At 36.6% G+C, this 22,820-nt stretch overlaps 1 protein-coding gene across 2 annotated transcripts in view; it reads left to right on the top strand.

Annotated features, from left to right (window-relative positions):
• The first annotated feature begins 202 nt into the window (after positions 1 to 202).
• The window catches only part of CPPED1 (calcineurin like phosphoesterase domain containing 1), a 120,580-nt gene continuing 97,962 nt past the window's right edge, over positions 203 to 22,820 (top strand). The window contains exon 1 of one of the 2 annotated variants that reach the window (XM_051962994.1): positions 203 to 1,410. In XM_051962994.1, the coding sequence (XP_051818954.1) occupies positions 1,344 to 1,410 (67 nt within the window). In that variant the 5' untranslated portion in view covers positions 203 to 1,343. Of the gene's footprint in view, positions 1,411 to 5,002; positions 5,236 to 22,820 lie in introns of those variants that run through there. The other variant, XM_051963002.1, reaches the window with a different exon arrangement.

Below are 22,820 nucleotides of genomic sequence, written 5' to 3'. Positions count from 1 at the left end.
CATCTGCATGCAAAGAGAGAACTTCGAAAACTGAATATAAATAGACACATGCTATGTTCACTTTTTTTCCTTGCTTTTTTTCTTTTGTGGTTTTTCCTTTTTGTTTATTTTTCTTTCCCAACATATGGAAATATGTAAAAAAAAAAAAAAAAAAAAAAAAAGAATGTACATGTATGACCCCACAAAAACCTTTTTACGTGTAACTGGGGAAAATTTTTTTTAAATTAAAGGAAAACTATAACTCACTTTCTGTGAGAACTCAGGCAAGTAAATTAGCCTTACTTGGTCTCAGTTCATTTAATTTGTAAAATGAGGCTGTTGGACTAGAGATAGCCTCTATGAATCCTTTCCAAATCTAAATTAAGATAATTTAATTTATAGATAATACTTAAGTAATAGTCATGAAACCTCAGAAGCAAAGATCATTTACAATGAAGTCAGGATCAGGGGTAATTACTAAAATGCTGCATTTAAACCAAGCTTCAGTGGATAGAGAAATCCACACTTCCATTAGTTAGCATTGGCAGGCATGGTCTTACTTTGTGAAAAAAAACAAGGGAAGGTATATTCCAGGAAAGGCAAGACCAGAAAATTCTCTCCTAGAAGGCTGGTCTCATCAAGTCCAACCTTTTAATTTTACAAATGGGAAAACTTCGGCCCCCAAACCCAATCCCTGGGCCTCTGCATTTTACATGCTGCTGTAGTGCTTTCCTATATGTGTCAGGGAAGGTGGTGTAATGTGAAGGAACACGGGGCAGTGGTATCTTGGAGCATGATTTGGAATCTCTAGGTCGCTTTTTTTTTTTTGGGGGGGGGGGGGAAGGGGGAGGTAGGGAGGGTGTTTGAAGTGTCCTTCTCAAGGTCACACAGTGCGTGGGAACGCAAGGCTGGGCAAGACTCTCAGTCCTCAGTCTCCAAGGCCTCAGTTCTGACACAGAGCCACGAGGGGCATTATCATCGACAGCCTTTCAATATTGGATGGGACTCTTCACGCAGCTAATCAGGTTCTTCTTCTCCAAGCTTATAAAATGCCCCAAATTCCGCAGGGATTCAAAGTGGGGAAGGAGACGTCGATTTGTCGAGCCCGGTGCCTTCTAAACGCCTTTCAGCCCGTCCGCAAGCATCTTCCGTCCAGGCCCCGAAATAGAGCTCGGAAAGATCGATGTTCAGCAGTCTAGACCTCCACAGACGAGATTAGTGGCACCTGGAGCTGATGACTCCTTCGCCCTGCCCCGCCCACCCCGTCCCGTCCCGCCCCGAGCAAAGGGCACTGAGTCGAGACCGTTTTCTTCATCACTTCTGGTCTTTTCCCCTCATCCAGATTCCACTCAGGTGCAAGTGACATGTCCGAAATACAGAGGGACATTTTCTCCGAAGCTCGTGGCAGGACGCTGGGCGCTTTCCCTGAAGGTATGCTCATCCCCGGCGTCTTTCTCTCGCCCTGGGATGGGGGGACGGGGAGGAGCCAAGGCCGCGAGTGGAACGGATCTTTCGGACCATGCTATGGAGGCGGAGGGGAGAGAATGTCTAGCCGGCCCTCTTTGGCTGATGGTCGAGGCAGCTCTTGGGAGGCGGAAATATCCGTCGCACTGGGTCCCTTCCTTGTGGCGTTGCCAGGGTCCCCTTGTAGCAATTGAGCTTTCCGCTTCCTGAACGCCTGCCTGCGGCTTTAGGACGTGGGAGAGTTCTCGGGTCCCTTCTTTCGCCCGATCCCTTCCCCGGCAGGATCTCTCCGCCTTCTACTCAGAAACTCTACGAAGGGCAGGGGAGGATAGGGGCCGTCAGAGGGAAACAGTCTCTTCTGATCCTTCTAGGTTTTACGGGCGTTCTTCTCGAGTTAGGGGAATTCCTATGTCTAATGCTGCGTAAAAAAGTTCCGAAAAGAAACATGCATGGCCTGCGGGCAGTGTCCGGGTGGGCGAGAGCTGGGTAGCCCTTTTATGTTGGGCTGGGGAAAGATGTTAAAAGCGGAAGCTCTAAATCACCAATTATCTTAACGTTATGTTCTATTAATAATTACTTGTACTCTGTGTTTATTTTTATCTTTTTTCAACCCTGAGAATACCTTTGATCTATAATATTCTCTTAAACTGCAAAAGATGAAGTTAATTTTAAAGCTAGAGGAGAGAAAGAGTATTTTGTTCTATTTTGACTCTAAAATAAAACTTTATTGGGAATAGAATTGAATCCTTATAGAGAGCCAGCCTCATTTCTAAGGTTTAAGCAAAGTTTGGTTCGGTAGTCTTAAGATATGAAGCACCTTCCGTATGCGTAGCACTGGAGCAAAAAAAAGAAAAAGAAATAAAAACTACCTTGCAGTATTTAGATTCTGGGGGAGGAGGATACAAGTTATTCGTTGATAAAAAATAATTACAATTCCTGGGTAATTGGAACCATAGTGACAACCAGTAGGTGATTTGGGTTCAGCCATAGCATTAGAGTAAAAGTTAATGAGTTTCACTTTGGAAATGGTCGTTTGAGATGTTGTCCATACATCCAGGTGCAGATTCCAGAAGACAATCATTGAGATGAGACTGGACAGGAAAGATAAGTAAAAGGATTATAGAGTCGGAAGGGATCTTAGAGATATCTATGTCAACCCCTTTCATTTTTAGTCCCCTCTGGGCTACCTCTTCTCCAACTTGAAATTAAACTCTTGACTTGGGTCCCCTAAAGGGCCCTACTACTCCAGGTTGAAAGATAAGAAATGGGTTTACACTCCTAAAACTATAGCTCATAAGCTCCCAATAGCATTTACTTTTAATAGTCAATTAGCTAAAATTCATTTACAAAGAAGACATAATAAAAATTGTCATCCCATGAAGCTGAAGTTCATTCTCCCATAAATAAATAATGTTAGTAAGAAGCGTGGGAATACATTTATTTTTGTTCCTCTTTTGACTTGCAAGTGAAATGGACATAAGTGAAACAGCTGAGTAAATTCATCACTTACTTTCTTCTCCAGAATCATAGGAGTTATGTGATGAAACTAAGTATTGATGATTGTTAATGGCCCAATGTCATGTCACCTTGGTCTTTTAAAATTAAGACTCTCTTTTTCTGAGGGACTACCCATTCAGTAGTTAAGGATTAGATAAAAATTGAAACCAAAGTTGCTATCACAAAAGAATCTGATAAATAAAAATTTAGACCAATGTTGCTATCACAAGAGTCTTTCTTTGAGGAGAAAGATCTTGCTGGTTTCTGGAATGACCAACAATGGTTGCTGTACACTATATGTACAAAACCAGAACTAAAGGTGGGGACAGCTTGGACTAGGTGTGGCCTTTCAATGAAAGCCCAATGATTTGTATTTAAAGGCTTAGTCCAATTTGAATTGCAATGGGATTTTTAAGTCTTTTCCCACCAGAGCTCCAAAAATTGTGAACTTTGCTTTGCTAATCCTAGGAAAGGTGATTAGCATTGGGAAGGTAAGGGGAAGAATTGGCATTTATGTCACAGCCACATTTTTATAGCTGTTTTTTTTTTTTTAATTCAAATAAGTACTTCAATAGTGTGTAGGTCAGAAACCATTAATAAAAAAAAAACTGGATAGATCTCTAGAAGCAAAGCAAAATTTATTATGCGTTCTCCAGAGAGTCCGCTGTCCCACCCATCCTGCAGACAATCGAAGGGAGGAAGCACGGTAGGGGGTAGGGTCATCGCTTTTAATCCCTAATGCAAATTCCCCCTCCCACCACTCACCCTCATTCTTATTGGCTGAAGACTTACATTCTAAATGCGGTAAGTATTCAAGAAATTGAACTTGACCAATAAGTACATAGGTGCCCATAGTTGGCTGAAATAGGGAGGATAACTAGAAGGGGGCTTAAGTATGTCCTTGGGGGATAACAGGGAGGGAATAGCAGGGAGGAGACTTTAAGTATGTCCTTAAGATAGGAGGGAGGAGACTTTAAGTATGCCCTTAGGAAAATAACTGGGAGGAGAAACTTTAAGTATGCCCTTGACTTAATACTTAAAGTCCTTCAGGCCTACTCAAACTTTGAAATAGATGAAGCCATACTGCATTTTCACAACTTTTTTGAAAGATCTCACTTTATCTCGTTCAATAGTTATGTACCCATTTTTACAACATCTTATGTCTCTTGTCACTTCAGATTCAGAATTTCTTTTTCTTCTTGAGCTGTTCTCTTGGAGCTTCCTTCAGGAATGTCATCTCTGCTGGGCTGGTTAGTCATCTGACTTCCTGAATTTGACTTATTCCTCAGATCTCTTGTTAATATCTTTTCTACTGCTAGAGGTTACTCTTAGCCAGAGCCTTTGGTGGGAAAATGTGCAGAAAGGTCACACTCCTAAAAATTATTTCTTGCATTGATGTTCAATTCTGACAAGCTTGCTTTTTAAAGACCACCAGGAATGTGGCCAGTTTGCATGTGTCAACCTTTTTTTCCTCCCCAGAGTTCAGGCCACAAAAAACAAAATAGATTGTCTTTGTGGTTTTATTCCTACTAAGTAGGCAGGCACATATATATAGGAGCACAGTTAGAACTGAGCTCAAAGTAGGCAGAGGCAGGAGGGGTTATAAAAACAAAAAAATCACAGAGTTGGGGTGTAAGTTGTCTTCTGAGGTTATCTCTGGATTAGGTTGTTTTTCAGAACTGAGAGTTAATATGACTCAGTTGAGGTTCAGTATGCCAATACTGCAAGAAAATTCCTAAATGCTCAGTTTTATCTGATTCCTAAGTTAGGTCTCTTCTGGATAATAAGGGAGTTTGAGCAAATCAAGGTGATTAGTAAAGTCATTAACTATTCCATTTTCACAGATGTTAGCAAACTGTCTCATTCCATCAGGGAGAATTCCTTCACACTTTATAGAGGCGTAAAGCTGCAACATTATTCCATTCAGTTGACACATTAATAGTTCAGCTTTCTGCTACTTTCCATCTTCTTTGATTTCAATAGGGTTTGGGTAAAATCAATCAGCTTCGACTTTGCCTCCTTAAAGTTAATGCTGAAGTTACAAAAGTTAGTAAAAAATCAAGGTAAGTTTTCTGATATCTAGTCAAATGTCATTTTACAGTCTTTGAATTTGAATGTTATCTTCCTAGAGATGATAATTGAATCCCTAGGAACTGATAGGTTCACTGTGGAAAAGGCTATGGAGAAGAAAAAAAAAACCCTTCCTAAGAATAGAGACTTGGGAGACTGGTACATTTGGAGATGAGAGACAGATGATAATGCATCAAGGGAGACTGCGAAGGAAAAGTTGGACAGGTAAGAAAATGAAGACAAAGCCAGGTTTGTGGAAGCCAAATAAGGAGAGTCAGGTTTTGTGTGTATAGTTCTGTAGATCTATATAAATCAGTAGAAAAGATGGAACTCACTATTGTGACCTTGATTATCTCATTAAAGTAGGTAAAATGGGTCTGCTTAAGAGTGGGGGGGGGGGGGTAAGTGTAGTGTATTGTATGTACTGTAGTGTAGTGTAAAAAGTTTTTGCAATTAAATGGGATAAAGTGAGTGAAGACCTCATAAGAATATGGCCTTGACCTGATCCCTAATTGTGACCTGAGACTGCAATAACAAGTTGTACTACAGCCCAAAGTTGCAGATGTTGGATTATCTTAGATAAACTCACATTCCCTTCCTGCCCTCTCCCCCTTCCCCCACACTTTTCATCAGCATTCATTTCATTAAGCATTACATATGGTAAAGAGTGTATTATTGACTAATATTCTTTGTAGATTTCTACTGGAATAGATTTCACATTTAGGATCTGAGCCTGGACTTCCCTAGCCAATGGGAGAAAAGGTCAGAAGAGTATCAGGGTTCTGCGTTAGGGTCTATATAATCTTGTGGTTTTTAGTTTATGCTTTGCACTCTTTCCTAAGGACACCTTATCTGTTGTGAGTTTCCCTTTCTCTTGTGATCATAATAAATCCCTTTTTGCTTTTCTATCTTGAGAGTCTCTGATTTTAATTTGGATAGAGGTCATAGCTGTCCCACACAGCAGGAAGTAAGAGGTTTGGAATAGCTTCTTGGAAGTATGAGTCAGAGAAAAATAAGGATTTTTGTGTAACAATGAGTGCCCAATTGAAATTTTTTTTTAATAACTTTTTATTGATAGAACCCATGCCAGGGTAATTTTTTTTTACAGTATTATCCCTTGCATTCACTTCTGTTCCGATTTTTCCCCTCCCTTCCTCTACCCCCTCCCCTAGATGGCAAGCAGTCCTATATATGTTGGATATGTTGCAGTATATCCTAGATACAATATATGTGTGCAGAACCGAACAGTTCTCTTGTTGCACAGGGAGAATTGGATTCAGAAGGTATAAATAACCCGGGAAGAAAAACAAAAATGCAAGCAGTTTATATTCATTTCCCAGTGTTCTTTCTTTGGGTGTAGCTGCTTCTGTCCATCTTTGATCTGTATTAACTCTCTTTATCGAAGAGATCCACTTCCATCAGAATATAGCCTCAAACAGTATCGTTGTTGAGGTATATAATGATCTCCTGGTTCTGCTTGTTTCACTTAGCATCAGTTCATGTAAGTCTCACCAGTCCTCACTATATTCATCCTGCTGGTCATTCCTTACAGAATGATAATAGTCCATAACATTCATATACCACAATTTACTCAACCATTCTCCAATTGATGGGCATCCTTTCATTTTCCAGCTTCTAGCCACTACAAACAGGGCTGCCACAAACATTTTGTGCCCAATTGAAATTATCACGAACAGATATTGGACCCAATTCTGCAGTATTATATAGAGAAGAACATAGAGAAGGTTGATAATGTTTAGGATAATGGGGGAAGGAGAGAAGTTTGTGATTTGCTAAACTTGCTAAAGTATCAGTGAAAATGGGATTAGAGAACAAAGGTGGGCATCTGGATATAATTTGCCTACTATGTTTAGTAGGATTAAATTGTGAAGGAAGGAAATGGAACCCCAAAGCAAGACTGATTAATTGAGAATATGGAATAGGAGAGACTAGAACAAAGAATTAGGAAAAATGAGGCAGAGAAAGAGATGGAAGATTGTAATGGGCTGAGGCTTGAGTTGATGCACTGAGGTCCCAAGCACATGAGGCTAAATAGTAATTGGACCATACTCTATTAATATATAAGCTTGGAGAAAGAATGGCCCCCACCAACTCTTTGTGCAAGTCCTGATGTGTTGTATAGGAAATGACGATTTTGGTGGGTGGAGGCAGGGGAGTGGAAAAGGAAGGGGAGGAGAGGCTTTTGGGATTGCCATTGCCACGGTTGGCTCGGCTCGCGTCCCTCTCTCTTAGCTGGCTTCCTGTCGCAACTGCCTATATTTGCTATCGCAATCTTTCTTGCCTATATTTGCTATTGCAATCTTTATTCACCTCTTCACTTCAATAAATATTGAAGATTTTTCCCTTAACCTGAATTCCTGACTCCGGCTGATTTTAAATACGCGGTCATTACAGAAGATTAAGGAATTGTTATCAGAGAAAAGAATTTCAGAGTTCAAGATCCTAGAGGGAAAACAGTTATGTGTGAAAGATAGCAAAATCTAGGGTTTGGCCATTACTAAGTTAAAGAGAGAAAGGAGGTTGATGAACTGGGAAATCACTGAGTTCCCAAGTGACATCAGTTTTTGTACTTCAGTTCTTGACTTTGAAAGAAGCCACTGGAGTAGAGAGAAGATACTGCCAATCAGTTACTGAACTCTTTAAGAAAGGGAGGAGAGTGATTTGAAGGTCTATGGAAACTTCTCTTGTATATCATCCAGAAATGTAAATATTTGCCCATAGCCAATTTTGTAGGATTTCATGCCAAAACTTGATAACTGCTAATGATGCTAATAATCGGCACAGGGAAGAGAATTGTGGGAACCCCTTCTGGTCAGTGCAGTTTGTAAAAGAATTTATGAACTCAAAAAGTTGGACTGGCAAAAAGAAGTTTATTGGCACTGGGAAGTCAGCTTTTGCTAGGAGGCTGACTTCCTTAGTGGCAAGGTCCTGACAGAAAAGTAAAAGTCTAGCAGAGGAATCCTGGCAGAGAGATAAAGGGGTTAATGCTAAGAAGAGAATGTCTTCTCAGCGGGCAGAATCCTTGCAGGCAGCTATACCAAACTGAGAGAGAGGGGCTCCTTGGTATGGCATGTTCCTGTTTTGGGCCTCTGCAAGGTCCTATTAGGGAAATGGGTGAGAGAGATAAAGAAGGGTTTAATGCTGAAAAGAGGGAGTCTTCTTATTGGGCAGAGGATCCTTGAAGGTAGTTACGCCAAGGGGAGACGTTCCTTGCTATAGCATATCCTGCTTTTGGCCCTCTGCAAAGAAGTGCTCCAAGTTGCCCCTTTTTATATTTTGAAACTTGGCAAGAGGCTGAAGGCAATTTGAGTTGAAATCAGACCAAAATCTTGGAATTGAATAGAAATTTTTCCAATTGAATGAGTGTGCCTAGACTAATCTCCAACTCAGCAGAGGTCAATAGAAATCTGGATCTCCAGCTCAGGCTAAGTAGAAGTGGTCCTGAACTCAACTAGTCCCATCAAGATAACAGAATGAAACCACTTTATCTTGATTCCTTGGGGCTGATCTCTCTGCAGATAGTTTCACTGAGGGGTTTAAGGAGTTTATCTCCTTTAAGGAGTTCTCAAGCATTTACCCCAAAGTCAGGACAGTTTCAGGGTTCCCCATATCACTAATGCAAAAATGTATGTGTATATATATATATATATATATATAATTGAGTAGTCTCATTAGGGAAATAGGCCATGCTTTCTTTTCCCCAGATCTGTCCTATGTGAAATCTAAGTGCAACCTGTCATAGGATCATAGATTTATAGGAGAAAGGCATACTAAAGATAATCTAATACAACTCCTTCATTCTACAGATGAAGAAAATGAGACAGAAAGGGAATGTAGTTTGTTGAAGGTCACAGTTTATAAGAAGCAGATCTTCATGACTTAAACCCAGGTTCTACTATGTAAAACTTCCTAGAATAGGTCATGATGGTAAGTGGTAGTTAGTGTTATTGTTAGGCCTCTCTATATTTTTATCTTTGGAGAGATTTATTTAGGCATATCACCAGTCTTCAGATCATTACTATGTTGATGGATCTTGTGTGCCTAGTACACTCTCAAGTATTGTAGGGTACCACAAAGTGGTCTATTCACAAGGGTCATATAGTCTGCAATTTGGAAAAAGGAGACTTACTTATGTGAAGTAGTTACTGAACAAGATTATAATATAATATGCATTTTTTTTTTTTACTTTATTTCATTAATTTGGGAAGGACATTCCTCAAAAGGAAATTACCTTAGCCAATGAATAGAGGCAAATTGTAGTCTTAGATAATTGTCTGATTCTGGGATAGGTTAACTGACTTCTCCAAGATCACATAGTCAGTATTTGTCTGCCTTTTCTCCCATTATTTAGGGGAGTCTGGACTTACATTCTAATCCTGGAAATTTAACCCAGAAACAACAACAACAAAAAAATTGCCTTTAAAAGAGGTACTTAAATACTGTAGCTCTACTTGTTATTATAAAGTGTCAAGTCATAATTAAGGTATAGATTAAGGCTATATTCCTATGAGAGTATCTCCACTCAAGTTAATTCCATACAATCCCTCCTTTTATTTATTAACCTTTGAGACCTCTCACACCATTCTTGATATATTTTCTCAACCATCTTGTTCTCAGTGTATTTCCTCTTTAAAGATAAAATATGAAAGAAAGGGAGAAACATTTCTTTTTTTTTTGCTATAGATATTTTTTAATAGTTTTTTTTTATTTACAAGTTATATGTATGGGCAATTGTACAGCATTGACAATTGCCAAACCTTTTGTTCCAATTTTTCCCCTCTTTCCCCCCACCTCCTCCCCTAGATGGCAGGATGACCAGTAGATGTTAAATATATTAAAGTATAAATTACATACACAATAAGTATACATGATCAAACCATTATTTTGCTGTACAAAAAGAGTTGGACTCTGAACTATTGTACAATTAGCCTGTGAAGGAAATCCAAAATTCAGGCAGGCAAAAATATAGGGATTGGGAATTCAATGTAATAGTTCTTAGTCATCTCCCAGAGTTCTTTCGCTGGGTGTAGCTGGTTCAGTTCATTACTGCTCCATTGGAACTGATTTGGTTCATTTCATTGTTGAGGATGGCCATGTCCATCAGAATTGATCATCATATAGTATTGTTGTTGAAGTATATAATGATTTGGCCCTGCTCCTTTCACTCAGCATCAGTTTGTGTAAGTCTGGGAGAAACATTTCTAAGCACAAGGGCATACTTAAAGTGTCTCCTCCCTGCTATTCTCCTAAGGGCATACTTAAAGTCTCCCTGCTATTCCCTCTCTGTTATTCCCCTAAGGGCACACTTAAGTCCCCTTCTTGTTATCCTCTCTATTTCAGCCAAATATGGGCAACTATGTACTTATTGGTCAAGTTCAATTTCTTGGATAGTTCCCAGGTTTAGAATATAAGATCCTCAGTCAATAAGGATGAGAGTCAGTGGTGGGAGGAGAATTTGCATTAGGGATTAAAAAATGTCGACCCCGCCCCCTACAGTGCTTCCTCCCTTCCACCGTCTGCTGGAAGGATGGGCAGCCTGATCCTCGTGAGAATGCAGAATAAACTTTTCTTTGCTTCTAGAGATCTCTCCAGTCTTTATCATTTTTATTGCCATCAGTTTTTCTTAAGAAAAAGATGTGAGTGCCTTAAAAAAAAAAAAAAAAGATAATTTTCAGACATTTTAAACCTTTCCAACTTCAGGTGCACAGAGTATGTTTAGTATCCCTGAATTCATCTCTTTGATTCTTTCTGGGGAAATCCTCCCATGCAATACTGAATAAATACTGCTGCATTAAAATGAGTCATTGCATCTTTTAGGATTTACCGTTATCATTATATCTTTTGTTTCCTCCTAATTCCTAAAGGTATTGAATTAAATAAACTCTAAAATCTCTTTCATTATCAGTATATTTCATGATTTATCTCTTAAATCTAGAAAATTCTGTGGCTGCAGAAGTGGTAGAGAACTAGATTTTAAAATGTTTCTTAAAAACATAAAGGAGAATATGAAGAGTATTGAAAATATAATTCCATGATTCTTTTAAAAAAAATCTTTAAAGGCAATGAATACATGTTTTAAATAATCAGCTAGCTACATTGGCTGAATCATTACTAAATCAAATATGAGAGAACTACTAATGTTTTATAAAATCTAAGTTTTATCTGTTGATTATCTGAAATATTTTAAAATTTAGGCTATGACTTTTATGTAGGCTTTAAATTTATAAAGAACTTTTATCACCATAACCCTGTGAAGTAGACAGTGACAGGTAAAGGAGATATGACCAGAAATATGCTTGAGCAACTTAACAAAATTAAAGGATGACGTTTTTTGTTGGGTCTCTGAAAGGTAGAATGTCCTCACTGATCATATTCTTGATTAGGGGTAGAAAGTACCTGTGGCTTTTCTAATATTTTAATTGGTGACTCCCATGAATTCAATTATCATTTCTGTGCAGATGACTTCCAGAGATCTATCCAGTCCTAGTATCTTGAGCTCTAATATCCTATCACCAGTCATTACATATTTCAAACTAAATGTCCTTTAGGCATCTTGAAGGAAACTTAGTGGCCATCTAATGTTCTTAGTCCTTTAGTTATGAAGAGGACCAATTATATTACAGGATGATGTCTTGACTTTATGTGAATTGGATTTGCGAGACAGTTGCATAAAGTCATCAGCCTCATTTTCTCTTCCATAGTAATTGAAGTCTAGTGACAAGGCAAAAGATAGGAAGACTGATGATAGCCTAAGATACAGTGAATGGCAATGTCTGGCCAAGCTCTAAGCACCCCTTAATGTCTGCTTCAGGTGCTCATGAGCAAATTGTTTTTATCTACCAGTTCCACTGAGGAAGTCTTCACATGCTTGGGGTAGGCACTTCCCTAATTCACCAATGAATTTGTGGGCTGTTGGTTATTCTCAACCTGGTTTAGTTTGTGTGCTGAGACAGTTTATTGGGGTGTGATTACTGTGCATGCTACAGCTTTTTGAAGCCATAGATGAGAGTTGCGTGAAGGTAGACACCCAAGGTAGAGAAGCAGCCCTCACACCAGAGATGCTAGTCCTCCCTGAATACCTTATTCACCTCCCATCTAGTTCTATCTGTATGAAAAAGTAATCCTTACTATAATGTGCCCAGCAATCAGTCATCCATCCTGTTTGAAGACTTCCAAAGTAGGAAGGTGGAGGATTGCCAGTTTTTTTCTGTTCTTCAGCAGCCCATTCCACCCAGTCCTTTAGATGCCTCTAGTCATTAATAAGTTCTTGACGTCAAATCTAAATTGTCTTTTTTCTACCCATGCCTTCTGAGGTCAAAGAGAACAAGTATTTTCTCTCCCACTTGGCAGTTCTTCAAATAGTTGAAGACAGCTATCATTATCCTCCACTGATCCCCCCAGTCTTCTCTTTTTCAGGATAAATATGCCTAGTTTGTTCAACAAATCCTCATATGTCTTAGACTCAGGGCCCTTCAGTATTCTGGTTGCATTGAACACATTCAAGTTTATCAATGCTTTTTTAAACTGTGGTGCTGAGAACAAAACAGTAAACTACTGTCTGTGCCTCTCCTGTCATATTAATGAGGCATACATTAATTTTTATTTTCTTTTTTGGGTATCCAAGTGTAACATTTTACATGTATCCCTATTGAATTTCATCTCATTAGATTCAGCTCAATTTTTTCACTTATGAAGTTCCTTTTGGATTGTGACCCTGTCAGATAGATACCACGTTAGCTGTCTTTCTCAATTTGATGTCTTATGTGAATTGATATGCAGATCATCTATGCCTTCATCCAAATTATTAATTAAAATATAAATCAATGCAGGGGCAAGCACAGATTCTGTGGATCTCCACTGGAGTCTTTCTTTCCACATTGACGGTGAACCATGTGTGACTTCTCCTTGAATCCAGCCATGCAGCCACTTCTCAATTCTTCGGATTATATTGTCATCTATAGAAAGCGAATTCATCTGAGTACTTGATAGTTTTTCATACTCCTTTCAACTAATAATTTCTTTCTCTTTATCATCCTTTTTGGTAGATGTAGAGACTCTGGGAAATTCAGTGATTTGTTTTGTTATTTAATTACTTAGTATCAGAGCCATTAAGATTTCACAACCATTTATACTTTGTGGCATGCTCTCTGGCTTCCCTTTAAGTCCCAACTAAATCTCACCTTTTACAAGACGATTTCTCCAACTCTTCTTAATTTTAGTGCCTTTCCTCTTTTAATTATTTCCTATTTATATTATATGCTGCTTGGTTTGTTTATTTGTATGTTATCCTCTTCTTCTCATTAAACTATAAGCTCCTTGAGAACAGAGATTGTCTTTTTTAACTCATTTTCTATCCCCAGTGCTTAGTATCATATCTGGTACATCATAGGAGTTTAAGAAATGTTGATTGATCGATTGGTTGATAAAGCTGATTTTTAGGTAAATCATAGTTTTTCTGAGCAGCTAGAAAAGTGAAAAAGAAGAATTAATTGGTATATCCAGGGAAAGGTGAAAATTTTTGAAAAGGTGATAACTGCCTTTAGTTATCACTTGCCTTTAGAGACTTTGAGAGGTATTAGAAATAGTAGTTTCATAATATGAACTAATAATGTTGAAAGCTACTCAGTAGGCAGAAGTGTGATTTGTCCATTTGCTTTACTGCTTCCTTGAAGAGCTAGTACTTCTGGATTTTGATAGGGCACCATTGTTGGATTTCAGAATTTCATGTGACCATAGAAAATGCCTGATTACATTTGTATGAGAAAGTGCATACATTCTCACTGGTTCTTGAGGCATATAATTTAGAGAATGTTTTTCTTGGCATACCAATCACAAGAATAAATTCTAGGGTACCTATATGTAACTATTATATTTAATTTGAGTCAGGGACCTATTTCATAATAAGATTTGATTTGTTGTACCTAAAAGAACTCAGGAGAAGTGAATAATGTTAAAGACAATATTTCTATTACAAAAATGGGATCAATTCCAAGATAAGATTAAAAGTATTGCTGAACACATTTTGGTTATGATTCATTGCAGAGTACAACTGTGACAAATTGCAAAAATTTAGTTTTATTGGCATTTGTTATCAAGCTAAAAACTTTTCCATTTCTCTATTAAGGTACTCATCATTCCCATTTCTAAGCAACTGAAACAACAATGTATGATATAAAAGAAGTTTATGTCTAGCCAAATGATTTTTTAAAAAAGAAAAACAAATGTAAAGTGACTTTAGCCAGCCTCAATAATGATTCTTAGTTACATATGTAATAATATTGATTTCTAGTTATGTGTGGCTCCTCTAGGACTATTGTCAATGTCTCCTTGAGAAGGAAGAATTAACAACAATCAGTAGATTAGATTCCTATCACTTATTTTAAATTTGAGTACATCTGAGGTTTCATGGACTAGGAGTAGACACCTAAAACAGTAATGTCATTATTTTTACTTTACTCCTTAAAATAGTTACATGATTAAAGAAATTACTTAAAGAAATAGGATAGAATTTCCATTTTTTAAAAAAGCCTTGCTTTCGATAATGAATCACTTGAGGTTGTTGATCACTTGCAGTTTTAGTAGATGATAAGAGCATAAAGTTAGGCAGTATTTACATAGTCCTAGATGAATGATTAAAAACTTGATTAATTTGCTTTTATTGCACTTTTATTATGGTATGGCATTGATTAGTTGATAATACCCAATAAATACGTAATAGCTGATAACAAACAAATAAATTGTTTTTGTTAAACACAAAAGTGTTTAATTTATTGTGTGCAAAAAAAATCTACTTCATTAACAATTAATAAGCATGTCTAAAAGGTGAAATAAAAATGAAGGTAAAATACACTTGCACAGAAAAATTCAGAGAAAGTATATAATAAATATTAGATATTAAAAGTCAAAATGATTGGTTTTAGTTATATATGTCTTTTAAATAGGATATTGTATTGTAAATTGAATGATTTATAGATATGAAAAACAATCTTAAGCTAGTTTAGAAATATTATAACGAGCAAGAATTTAGGAAAAAAAAGTTGTTGAAGCCTTATTTTTAGCATAATCTATTTCACAGATTATATGTAGTCTGTTTATTTCTGGGATATAATTTGTCAGCCTTTCCTTACGTCAGCTCTAGCATGAACCATTAAAAGGGGAAATGACTGGGGTTGGAAGGATGAAGACAGCAAATATTATGCTAGCCCAGGACTAGGCCAGTTAACAGATTAATTTGTGGAATACATAATGTCCAAAGGGCTAAAGAAAAGTACTGATCAGAGATTCCAAGGGAAAGGAAGAATTAAGAAGCCACAGCACAAGACATAGTAGGAAATTCATAGTCTTTTTTTAAAAATGCAAACTGCTTCTTGGAAGCCTACTGCCATTTATTTTGTAGATTTACTTTCCCTACCTCATTCATCTTTTTGGGCCCAATTTAGGATTCCAATACTTTTTGCTGGTTCAGTTAAAACTACCTTTTTTCAGTTGGCACACCATCCCTTCCCCTATAACACCTCTCTACACCTCGAGACTCTAGCTTGATGGAGTAGCTTCCTTCAGTAGAAGACCTCTGCCAATATTCTAAGGTATGTATTCCGTATACTGACTTCCGTGTCCTTTCTTTGGACTCCTAGACATGTCAGTCTAATAGGTATTGGAAATAGAGGTGAATAGGAAAAGACTTCCACACCTAGGGGGATAGTGTGTTCGAAAGATGGAATGTTCTGTACAAAAATCACAAGTAAGCGAGTTTGGCTGGAATGTAGAATGCAGGAGGAGGAGAAAGTAATATGAACTAGTCTGGAAAGATAATTTGTAGTCAGGTTGTAGAGGGTATTAAAGCTTAAGAGAATAGTTTATATTTTATCCTTAAAATAGGGAGCCACTGAATTTTCTCAACAAGAAGTGACACTCAAACTAGTGTTTTAGTTATAATAATTTGTAGCTGGGTGGAAGATGGATTGGAGAGAGGGAGAGACTGGAAGCAGGAAAATCAGTTTGGAGCTTATGATGTTAGTCTTAAGTAAGAAGATGTGATCCACCACTATGGTAGTGGCATGTGAATAAAGAAAATGTAATGGATTTAAAAGATGTCACACACATAAAATCAACAATACTTGGCAATTTATTGGGTATGAGGAGTGAGAGAAAAGGAATAGTCATGGGTGTCTCTAAGATTGAAAATATGAGAATGATGATGGTGCCTTTGAAAGAATAAGAAAAGAGAAGAGCGTTTGGTAGGGAGAGTAGAGTGACAGAAGGGAAAATAACAATGTTTTGGGCATGTTGAGTTTAACCTGTCTGTAAAGCATCTAGGTGAAGATGTCAAGAAGATAGAATGAAATAGGGCTTAGCAATCCATATTCTGCTTCAGATACTTATGTGGTGTGTCAGAGATCAGCTTAAGTACAAGGACTGTGAGAGCAGGGAGGGAATGTGGATTGAAATTAGTTCATCTAGAAGATCATGTTTGGGGTGAACAGGTGGGCTGGCTTTTTATAACAAATCTAAAATGTGCCATAGAATCATCATTATGGTAGACATTATGACAACAGAGATATTAAGTACTCTGTGCTTCAGACAGAAGTTGTATGCTATATAAAAAGGAACCCTTTACCTGAAGGATTGTTAATAGTTCAGGTCAGAAATGTTAGATGTAATGGGATTTCTATTTGAAAGCAATCATCATATTATCAGGACTTTGAGCTTGAAAGGTGTAATGTTCCTGTTGGATTTTCTTGAGGTCTCTGGACCAGCCTTCTTTTCAGTAGAGAATAGCCAGGTGTTAAAGTCCAAAAGTCTTTATTGTGTCCTTCACCTGGTGCTCAGCTAGCTTTCTTGTGGCCTTCAGAGGGAACTTGGTTTCAGTGGAGAAAATGCAGGAGGACAGGCCAGCCACCACAAGGCTGATGAAAATGGATATGAATCTTTCTCTCCCTTGGCTCCCGGAGCTTGGGCTCCTGCAGCTTGAGCTCCCGCCTCCACTCCACTTGTGGCTCTGTCTCTCTCTCTGGCTGAGGCTCCCAGCTTATATGCTTTCTTAGAATTACATTATCATAGGTGTGTGAATCTAAAACTGTATTAAGTACTAAGTACATGTGCTGAACTAGAGAATTATTAAGCACCATGCTAAACTAGATAATCATTGTCTTTATCAATTTCACTGACACCTTGTAAGAATCTTTGTTTCAGAATTCTGGCCCATAACAGAAAAGAACATCTTAACCTATTCATTTTACACATGAAAAAAATTGAGACCTGATATAGTTATTTGACCTGTTGAAGATTATACAGGAAACAAAACTGGTATTTGAATGTGAATTCTCTGACTCTGTGTACTTGGACTTTTTAGTGAAAAGGCTGTGGAAACTTAAGATTTCTTTCAGGAGTAGGCAGGCAGGAATTCTCTAAATTAGAAGGTTTGGGAACCATTTTAAGTTTAATCCATCATTGCCATGTGACATCATGTCCCTTGAATCAGGAAAAGTCAGTAAAGAAATATAACATTGTCATCTTGCACAGTTACTTGAGGGAGAAAAGAGAATATGTTTGGGTCGGGGGGGAGGTAAGGCTGCAGAAACTTGCTAGATATATTTCTGGGTCCATAGATCTACCACACAATAACGATGGATGCCTTTGAACATCCACTTCCCCATTTTATGCTTGGACTTATTGTTCATGATCAGAGCCTTTTTTTTTTAAACAGGCTTATCTTAGCTTCAAAAATTAGAACCTATTATACATATTTATTACAACAAAACTGAAAGTTCAAGGGAAATTGATGAGACAATATAAAATAACCAAACTAACAAAATAAGAAGTAGAGATAGTAAAGGACCCTGTTGCAGAAAAAAATGATTGAGCAAGCCATAAACTACCAAAGGAAAACATCCATTCCACACAGACCAGGTCAATTAATAAGTACATTTTCTCAAACATTAAGGAACATTAGTTATGCTACAAAAACTATTCTCAGAAATAGAGACAGAAAAAATAGAGACAGAGCATATTATCATACTTTTATGAAACAACTTTTGCCTTTTTCTTACCTATGTATTTTGTCATGGATCGAGAAATTCTAACATCTCATCATATTTTAGATTTATTTTACAATTATGCATTTGTGCTGTTCTATTACATCAAATTTCTATTCTAATGTAATTATAAACCTCTTCCTTTTTTGCATTTTATTGTTGAGGACTCTTAAAAAAAATAAAATAACTTTTGGCAAAGTGGTATGCAATAATAGGCGTGTTAAACAAAACTAGCAGGTAGCTCTTATCCAGTGAACTATTTTATAGTTCATTCAATCAAATTTCACATTATTCAAACTCATATTAATTGTGTCCCAGTTGTACTTTATATAACCTGATTAGGATGGAATATAGTAGAACTATAACTTCCCTTTTTATGAACAGTCTGCCTTTTTTGAAGCTGCCTAAGATCACATTAATATTTTTCGTGACTATATTGTATCATTGAATTTCAGTCCCTCAGAAGTCACAGATCTTTTTCATATGAACTATTCCCATGTCTTTTCTATTTTGTGGTGTAAAACTCATTTTTAAAATTTGAGTATAAGATTTTATATTATGCTTATTAAATTTCATCTTTTTAAATTCTTCCCAGCCTCTAGGCTGTCAAGTTTTTTTTTTTTTTTTTTTTTTTTTTTTTTTTTATCTTCTCATTGTCATCTATTGTGTTAGGTAGAAGTAGCTAATACTTCTAGGTTTTTGCATCTCCTAATTTGACAAAAGTGCCTTATCTAAGTCATTGGATAAAAATGTTGAATAGGACAGAACCAGCCAACTTAGATCCCTGTTGGGATCTTCCAAGTTGGCATTAAACCATTGATAACTACTCTTTGGGTAGAGTCCTTCAATCAGTTCTGAATCCATTATCTATGAAATTGTCTACCCCATATCTCAATATCTTGTCTATGAGAATAGGATAATAGACTTTGTAGCATGTTTTGCTAAATATATGTATTTATATATACATATGCATATTTATACATACATGTATATATGTGTGTATGTATGTGTATACACACACACACACATACCTGTAGCATTCTACTTATTTACTAATCTGTCAATCCTTATCAAAAAGTAAATAGATGTTAGTCTGGCATGGATTGTTTTTTGTTTTTTAATTGAGCCATGCTAGGTTTTCATGATCACTGTTTCTTTCTGTATATATTCTCTAATTGTGCCTTTAATAATGTATTCAGGAATTTCATAAGGAGCCAAAGTCAGCCTCTCAAATCTATGATTTGCAAGTTCCACTTTCTCCGAGTTTTTTTTTTTTTTTTTTTGAAATGGAGACATTAGACATTTTTTTGTCCTATGCTAACTTTCTCTTTTTTTTTTTTTTTTTCAAAAAAACAGTGACTAGCTCAACAGTAACATCTGCTAATTCAGTATTCTTAAGTAGTTTTTCTGTCCTACCAACTTGAACTCCTAAGGTTAAGGTAGATATCTATTTATATTGGGTTTCAACTTGTTTTTAACCATTTTTGTTTTGTCATTTGCAGACCAAAGATTATTCTGGGCAGAAAGAATAAAACCAAAACGAGTTGATTAGATCTACCTTCTCTCTTCTGGTATCTGTTATCTCTATCTGGTATCTTTAAGATCTGGTATCTTGCAGCAGTGGTCATTAGGATCATATAATCAAATATCAAGAAGGAACCTTAGACATTATGAGTATCTTGTCACTTTCTCCTTGATTTCCATTAATTCCATTTCAACAGACAGTTCCTTCTTGGTGAAATCAGATCCATATGAAAGCTCTACTTCTTGGTTCTTGAAGGATTTTGGATTTAGGATTTTTTTAAGGATTAAATTATCACTAAGGCAAAGTAAGAAACTTACTTAATTGCTCTGTTTTGAACAAAGAAAAACTTTCAACATATGTCTAAATAATGGAAATTCACCATCATTTTTATATGTAGCTGTGGTAGGCTGTAATCTATTCCCCAAACTCCTCATTTATTTCTTTCTTGTATTTTGTAATATGCTTTAATAACAATATCATCTCTGTTGATCTTCATTCAAACTCTCTCCACCACGATTCTCTACTCTGGTCTCTGGATTTTATATACATGCATGCACATACATACATATACATGCATGTGCATGCATGCACACACATACACACATACATATATTTGTGTATGTGTATATACGTATATATGTGTAGACATACACATAGTCATATATGAATATGAAAAGGAAGGAGAGAGAACTTCAAATATACACATAGGGTATCTGTCTATATATACGTATACACACAGGTAGATATATATTTGTGTGTGTGTGTGTATATGCATATATATGCATAAAATTGCATGTGTGTATATATGTATATGTGTGTACACACACACACAGAGAGTTTTCCCTCTTTCTCTTTCAATTTAAAGTCCTTTTGGTTAGATGTGCTCTCTCTAGGGAAGTGCATTCTTACTAGTCCTTATTAGGCATATTCATCTTTGGCTAGGAGCATGTCATTCCTACATTGTAAGCCATGATTTGGATTGATATAAAGAATAATTTATTAGAAATTGTGGCTTTCCCCTCATTTTTAAACCAAATAATTCTTCTAATTTTTTCCTTTAATGTTCTTGAGATCATTGTTTGACTGGTGCAGGTTTTTTTTTCATCCACCACATCTCCCTGTTTAATGAGGCAATACTACTCATTTTCTTCTATCTTATCCTCTTTAAGAGCCTGGAAATGAATTTATCCTTTAAATTGTTGTTCTTGGCTGCCATGTTCTCTGCTTGGCAAGGATATTAAGTGCTTATCAATCAAAGTGGTTCTTAGGTTTGTTATTTCTTCTTGATGTGCTAGTTATTTTACATTCATCAGCTCATGTAAGAAATGGTTCATATTGATGTATTTTCCTTTATCCAGTTCTCATTATCCAGTATCTCAGTATCTCATATCCAGCAGACATCCAGCTCTGTCAGTAGCTCACTTATCTAAGTTAAGTTCGAACTATTCTATTTGCAAATCATATATTCTCAACTTTATTTTAATTGTTGTTTTAATCTTTGCTCTACCTGTTTTTAGTCATTTCTTATTTGTTAAAATTTAGTCAGTTTTAAAATTTTTATATTTGTGTTAGCTATGCTCAATGAAGTTCCTTTCTTGGAAAAAATTAAGTCTATATAGACATTTTCTTTTTCTATACCCACCTTTGCGTTGAAACAACAGTATTTGTAGCGTCTTACTGAGTTTTTGTAAAAATTTATTTTATAATTTTAATTTATTCACAATTTATTTTCTTATTCTTCACAACAGATATAATTTTCTTCATAATGTTCTTTTTGGTTAAGCTCATGAATACTTCAAAACAAGAAGACTAAGTATGCTATGAAATGATGTTTGAATATATGATATATGATAAAAGTAACCAGTAATTGTTTTATTTGTGTTAGAGTTGGTTGTGACAGCCCCTTTCAAGTTACAGTTCCTCACTGTTCTCCCTTTTGTTATTTAGTATGCAAATAAAAGTAGAAAATAGAAAAACTCTAGTATCATAATGAGCTACTATAAGGATTGCAGTAGGTATGTCCCATAAGGGCTATTATAAGGATTGCAATAGATAGTAAAGCTCCATGATTCTTAAAAAGAGAGTACAGTGGTTTTTGCTTTACCTATGGAGACTCATGAGCATCTGTGGGTTAGACAAGCAAAGCTTCTATCTAGTGTGTCCTTTGTAGAAATACTGGAGAATATGGGCCCCCCAACTGTATTCCCTGAGTCAGCTGGCTTACATGTTCAATGACTGTCACTTAGCTCTAGGAAATTTATTGTTCTGTTGTTTTAGTCATATCCACCTCTTTTCATGACCCCATTTGGAGTTTCCTTGGTAGATACTGAAGTAGTTTGCTATTTCCTTCTCCACCATTAGGAAATAAGAACAGACAACTGAGAACCAGAAAGCTTTCCTCTGAGATAAGGACTAGGAACAAGCTATTCCTGAGATAGATATCCTTCTTCTCCTATGAGACTTTGAAAGCAAAATGTGCAGAGTGCTTACCTAAAAAGCACTCAAATATGGACACAAAATCCATTGCAGAAAATAAGATATGATAATCCATGATACCGGCCTTACTGGCTATGCTCAGTTATTAAGAAGTTTTAATGTCATATTTCACTTCTGATTTCATTCCATAAATGTACCTATATGTAAATGAGAAAGTCTTTTCAAATTATGCAATTTTGTAGCAAGATTAGAATTGCAAGGCTAACAAGAGCCAAAAAACCCCAGTGAATTATTGTTGGGAAAGTAGCCATACCTCTAGATTTGGCTAACCCAGGTTTGGGATATGGGAATCCTCGGATCTAAGTAGGTCCTTTTGCAAAGGACTTTAACAGGCCCATATGCAAAAAAGCTTAGGACATGGAATGATTAGGCCATGTTCACTTCTGTTTATACTTATATCTGTGCAGAAGGAAGCCCTTGCAGTTTGAAATCAAAGCCCCTTCTGGTAGGTTATTGCCCCTCTGAATACTCTAATCCGGCTTCTCTCTCTAAATGTCAGAGTGATACAAGTGATCTTCTGGATATACCCCCACCACCTGCTCTTTACATATGCTGACTCATCTAGAATGTTTCATTGAGGAGATCATAACTAAGGGTTTTTTTTTTTTTTAATTTTTAATTTTTGTTTTGTTTCTTCCTGCCATATTCAAATGCCAGACAAAAAAAGAGACGTGAGTTTGACCTAAGCCATTTAATTTCAAAAAAGTTGTTTAAAATCATTCTAATATCATACT

Source organism: Antechinus flavipes, chromosome 1 (genome assembly GCF_016432865.1).
Source record: "Antechinus flavipes isolate AdamAnt ecotype Samford, QLD, Australia chromosome 1, AdamAnt_v2, whole genome shotgun sequence".
NCBI classification, from domain to species: Eukaryota; Metazoa; Chordata; class Mammalia; order Dasyuromorphia; family Dasyuridae; genus Antechinus; species Antechinus flavipes.
Note: the sequence above shows the minus strand (reverse complement) of the source record. Positions and strands in the feature narration are given on the sequence as shown.